This window comes from Barbus barbus (genome assembly GCF_936440315.1).
Source record: "Barbus barbus genome assembly, chromosome: 34".
Taxonomy (NCBI): Eukaryota; Metazoa; Chordata; class Actinopteri; order Cypriniformes; family Cyprinidae; genus Barbus; species Barbus barbus.
Genome location: NC_136762.1, coordinates 28,092,712 through 28,098,711, shown reverse-complemented (window position 1 = coordinate 28,098,711; position 6,000 = coordinate 28,092,712). Strand labels below are relative to the sequence as shown.

Sequence of the window (6,000 nt, the reverse complement as noted above, 5' to 3'; positions counted from 1 at the left end):
TGTTTTCTTTAAATCAGTATCACAGCAATAAGCAACATTTCCCCTGGTCTTCATGTTGCATGTGATTATGGCTGGTGATTATGACAGGACATCAAAGGAGCAGTGACTCAAGCCTCACACCCTGTAATGCCGTAGTTTACTGGTGGTGTGTTTGTTTCTCAGGTCAGAAACGTGTTGAATGATGCAGTGGATGTTCTGGAGTTCAGAGATCGGGTCATCAAAGCCTCGCTGGCTCACGGTCATCTGGTGGTCACCACCTCTCTGCAGTGTTACATCTACAGGTGCCTCTTCCTCCAGTCGTTCAGTCTCACGTCAGTCAATCCCTGCCCGCTCTGACACGCTCTTGTGCTGTTTCAGTGCTAAGAACTGGAACACTCCGCTGATCTTTGACCTGAAGGAGGGAACCGTCAGTCTCGTCGTGCAGGCCGAGAGGTGAGAGAGTCCACTGAAAACAGCTGATGGATTTACACAAAGAACCAGTGGTTAAACACCAGTATATCAGGCATTTAGCAGATATTTCTCTGTTTGCAGAGAAAAGTGCTTGAGCTTTCACACATAATATTAGAGTTACTGTATGTAAGTTTTACCTTGTAGTATCAGTTTCAAAATCATTCTGATGGTACAGTGACTTCTAATAAGATGGATGGCTTCTGAAGTCTCTGTTTTGCATTTGTAAGTTCGGCAGATTGCTTTAATGCACGTTGCCAATCATTCACTGTAATTAGCGCTGTGATATATTTATTACAGTACATTCCACTCATTTAACTCTAGGGGGCACCAAAGTCACACAAATACACAAAACTATATACAGTTGCTTGAATAAAGGTATAACTTAATGCACAGATACACTTTTAATGCACAAAAATTATACTTTTGACCAACTAAAAATAAAAATAATGATTTTTTTTCTCAAATTATATTTATGGTTTGGTTCAAATCTTACATTTTGATTTAATAACAAAAATATTTATTTCCCAAAGACAAACTTTTAATTCAAAGTAAAAATATTATTTACCATAAAGACCATAATATACACTATACTTAAAATAATTTCTTTAGACATAAACGTAATATAGGTCAATATAATATATTTTGGATTTTTATTAGTTGAAACTAAATATGTGTTAAACTAATATGAAAATAGTATTTACACTTAAGAATAAACTAAAAATATTGAATATAGTTTACTTGGTATGAATAAAGGCAACTTTGCAAACCCTTAATGTTAATTGTGATGTCTTCATCAGGCATCATATTTTTATTATGTGCTTAAAACCCTGAAAAATGTATAAACCCCGCAGTAATGTGTGCAGTCAATAACTCTAGCCAGCATGTGTTCTCAAGCTGAAATACTACTTAAACAACATAGTTCATTTTCATTTTCTTCCATGGTTATTTGCTTTTAGACAAACCGAATTAAAGAGTAGTTTAAACAAAAAAACGTGATTTTGATTAGACCAGTGTAACAATGCACTTTAACTAAATGGCACGGTTCTCAGCATCACTTCTGCTCAAATGCACCATCAGGAGGAGCTTGATTCAGAGTTACTTTGGAGAATGAGGATGTGTTGGACATGTTTACACACACACACACACACACACACTCTGTCTGTATGCTCTTCTGTGTAGGCACTTTCTGTTGGTGGATGGAGCAGAGGTGTTTGTGTACTCGTATGAGGGCCGTTTGGTGTCATCTCCCAAGTGTCCCGGCATGAGAATGGACATCCTGAACTCTCAGTCCATCTCGCTGAGCAACGACACCATCGCCATACGAGACACGAGTGACGAACGAGGTGCTGCCTCACAACCACTTACACACGAGAGCTCTTACAGTGCTGTCTACATCATGTGTGGATCACCATTAACACACGTGTGTCCGTCAGCAAGCCAAACTAGCTGTCACAGCAACATTTACTCAGGCTGTTTTTAGTATATAGGAGGCCAGACATGAACATTCTGTATACAGTCATGAATTTAGACACGTGTGTTCTGGTGCTGGTGTTGTAATGTGATCAGTCACTGTGTCTTCCTTCTCTCCTCCAGTCGTCTTTCTGTTCGAGGCTCAGACGGGAAAAGCCATTGGTGACGGCAAACCTTTGATCCACAAGGTAAACACACACACACGTTGTCCAGTGTCCTTGTGTTTCCAGGTGTTAGTAGTTGTTCTGTCTCTGAATCAGCGGTCCAGGCCAGTGCTGCCACCTTGTGGACTGACTGATTCATGTATAAAAAGCATGCAGAGTACATGCAGTTGGACTAATCTGGCTACCGGTGTACAGTATGTGTACACTGTGCTGATGTATGCATACTGTACATTTTAAACCAAATTGTAACTTGGCTTTATAAGGAAGCTGCCGAAGTTAATTAGAGAAGTTGTATTAGCTTTATATGTTACAAGTAAGGCTGTCAAGTGATAAAAAATTTGAATCTAATTAATTACATGATGTGGTAATTAATTAATCGCAAATTAACCACACATTAATTTAGACTGAAAAATTACACCTAAAAGATCATTTAAAGTACAACAGTACAAAAAAGTACCTTTTGAAATTAAATATTTAAAATCAGCATTTCATAAATTATGACAATATGCTTTAATTTAGTTTTAATATCTATTATAATTTCAAAAATGAAATGATTCTCTGAGTATGAAACTAAAAGCTTTAGTAGGTGGCAGTAAGTCATTATCTTTAAGAGTCATTCATTCAACCAATTTGTTCTAACAGCTAATTCATTCAGAAATGAAGCAAGTGAGTGTCTGCATCTGAAATCACATACGTCACTACTATATAGTAGGCGAAGAACAGTATGTGACAAAAGAAGAGTAGGCAAAAAGTATACAGATGTACTACTTCCAGCATGATTCTGTGCATACTTTACTATCCCAGATTGCATTCATACTATACAGAACATACTCTTTTTGTGGCTGTGAAGTAATTACTTATTCTAAAAAGTACCTACATGAGAGAGTATGCCATTTCGGATGCAGCCACTGTCTTTATGAATGAGTCACTGAATCACTGACTCACTTGATTCATTCAACCGCTGGATTCATTCAATAATAAATCACCGCTGTGTGTTGATCAGAGACGCTCAACACTTCTGCTGTGGCTTTGATCAGAACTATTTTCGATTGTGAAACTGAACAAAAACAGACAATATTGTTTCTAAAATATAACAAAATATTAACTTATTGTGGTCACACTTTATTTTAAGGTCCAATTATCGCTATTAACAAACCATTAACTATGCCTTTTGCCTCAATAAACTCCTAATTTGCTGCTTATTAATAGTTCTGTGTTTAAGTACTATAATCAGGCCCCGGGTGCATCTACCATTCCAGAAAACTTGGTAATTTTTGGTAAGCCTTTCTCTGCAAGCTTGTGCAAAAATGAGCATGTCAGATTTCACTCTCTTGTGACCTAGAAAGGGGATCTTATTATAATACTACCAGCTCTTAATCTGCACGGTTCCACCCACAACGCCGTCATTGGGTTTTCTCAAGCGACAACGGTGTAGCAGCTCTAACCCCAGGGTGAAAGTTAGAGCAAAGCATGCTAACTGTTCTGTCTTTGTCTGCACTGACGAGCACTGAACACTGTTTGGAGTCCCAGCCTCAGAGCAGACAAGAGAGCTGAGGATTTACTGATTTATTTACTGATCTAACATACACATTCGATTTCTCTCCCAGCTGTTTACCTTCACAGACATAACCGACTGATTTTGTAACTCATGTGTTTTTAACATAAACTTGTGTGTATTTCATAGTTTAAGCGCAATAAGACATGAAAGAGAACTTAGTTTAGTAACGTTACTCACACACCATGTGACAGACGCTTTCTGTGCGCGTGCTTCAGATGTGTGCGCTCAGAAAACCAAATATCACAAGTTTAAGCTCATATAGCTTTAAAACGCATGATTTCAGTGCGATATACATGATAATCAAAACCAAAAGGGGAGCTGCTTTTATACGAGCTGCTATTCTGGAAAAGGAGGCGGGGAGCAGCAGCTCATTTGCATTTAAAGAGACATGCACGAAAACAGCATGTTACTGCTTCCACTCAAAAAAGGCATTTTCTAAATCATATAATAAATGATCTGTGGGGTATTTTGAGCTGAAACTTCACAGACATATTCTGGGGACACCTGAGACTTATATTACATCTTGTAAAAAGGGGCATAATAGGTCTCCTTTAAGTTTAGGTATTGGGTATGTGTTACAGTTCCTCCAAGGAAGACAGCAACGATGAATGTGATCCACAAAAGGTTTTAATGATAACTCATGAGAATATCTCAGAGTAGCAGAAACACTGATAACACAAACAATCAGACAAAAACTGAACAGAAGGGATGACTTTAAATAGTGCAGCTGACGAGGGGCAAACGGGTGATGGGAGTTGACTAATCAAGACTAATGAGCAAATGAACCCAAAACCGAACAGGAACAAAACCATATAAGGAAAACAGAAAAAGACAAAACTCAAACTAGTAGTAATTAGGGATGTTGAATATGGTCATTCAGAATATGTGCTTTATAAGTAATAAATAGCCAATATGTTAATAATAGGCATGCTAGTAAGCAACTAGTTAACACTTTAGTCCCTATACTAAAGTGTTACTCTTATTGTTTACTGAACTATACAAAATCTGTCTCATTTGCTGTGCTGTATATATTGTGGAAACAGCACTCTTGCTGATGTGATATTACTAAACTGTATCATATGATATAAATATAAGAAGGTGATTTTTTTTGCGCTCGTATGTTAAATATTAGGCTCATATAACTGCATTAATGTGAAGTGAAGTGAAGTGACATACGGCCAAGTATGGTGACCCATACTCGGAATTCGTGCTCTGCATTTAACCCATCCAACGTGTACACACACACACACACAGCAGTGAACACACACACACACACCGTGAACACACACCCGGAGCAGTGGGCAGCCATTTATGCTGTGGCGCCCGGGGAGCAGTTGGGGGTTCGGTGCCTTGCTCAAGGGCACCTCAGTCGTGGTATTGAGGGTGGAGAGAGCGCTGGACATTCACTCCCCCCACCTACAATCCCTGCTGGCCCGAGACTCGAACCCGCAACCTTCGGATTACGAGTCCGACTCTCTAACCATTAGGCCACGACTTCCCCGTAAATAGACTCCATCATGCAGGTCAGTCAGTCGTCCTGCTGCATGATCACCATCATAAGATGATGGACAGGTCTGGACACGTTACTGAATTGCACTAAATTTGTGTGTTAAATCAACAGCCAGTGGTGATGTTATGTTGTGTCTCTGTTCAGATAGAGGTGGTGTTCGTCGCGCTGGATCAGTGTGGCTCGTCTAATGACAGAAGGATCGCACTGATCGATAAGAACCGTGACCTCTACCTGACCTCTGTGAGAACGCTGGGCCGAGCGCACAGCATCCACAAGATGGGTAAGAGCACAGTTCAGTCAGGCGTCTGTATTAAAGCCTGGTTCATCTGAACTGATCTGTGTGATTCATCCTCAGGGTCAATGGTTGACACTATGGCCTGGAACAACTCGGCTAACATCCTGTGTGGAATCCAGGACAGCCGCTTCACAGTGTGGTATTACCCTAGTGTGGTGTTTGTGGACAAAGACCTGCTGCCCAAAACCATCTTCACCAAAGACAGCAGGTACACACTCACACCAGCTAACTAGACTACCTATAAGAATAACGGAGGCATGCAGTCTGCACATGTCCTGCGGGTGACGTTTGCTGGGTCATGTGTCCTGCAGTGAGTTCAGTCGTCCTCCTCAGATGGTGAGCTATGAGGGCACTCAGGTGACGGTCAGACGGGTGGACGGGTCTCTGGTGTGCACCGCCGTGTCGCCGTACCCCAGCTTACTGCACGAGTACACCGGCAGCGGCCGCTGGGAGGACGCGCTCCGCATCTGCCGCTTCGCCAAGGCCAGTAGATCACACACACAGAGAAAACTCAGCCTGACGATGCACTGATGAATCCCGTCAATATGGTTAT

The 6,000-nt window shown here is 40.7% G+C and overlaps 1 protein-coding gene across 4 annotated transcripts in view; it reads left to right on the top strand.

Annotated features, from left to right (window-relative positions):
- LOC306854525 (intraflagellar transport protein 80 homolog) overlaps nt 1-6,000 on the top strand; it is a 58,868-nt gene that overhangs the window by 31,628 nt on the left and 21,240 nt on the right. For all 4 annotated transcript variants that reach the window (XR_013782848.1, XR_013782849.1, XM_079392645.1 and 1 more), the window contains 7 exons: nt 163-281; nt 358-432; nt 1,630-1,793; nt 2,044-2,108; nt 5,297-5,432; nt 5,508-5,655; nt 5,759-5,930. Coding sequence is in view for 2 of the 4 variants with exons in the window: in XM_079392645.1 (XP_079248771.1) it covers nt 163-281; nt 358-432; nt 1,630-1,793; nt 2,044-2,108; nt 5,297-5,432; nt 5,508-5,655; nt 5,759-5,930 (879 nt within the window). In the remaining 2 variants the exon portion in view is untranslated. The remainder of the gene's footprint in view (nt 1-162; nt 282-357; nt 433-1,629; nt 1,794-2,043; nt 2,109-5,296; nt 5,433-5,507; nt 5,656-5,758; nt 5,931-6,000) is intronic.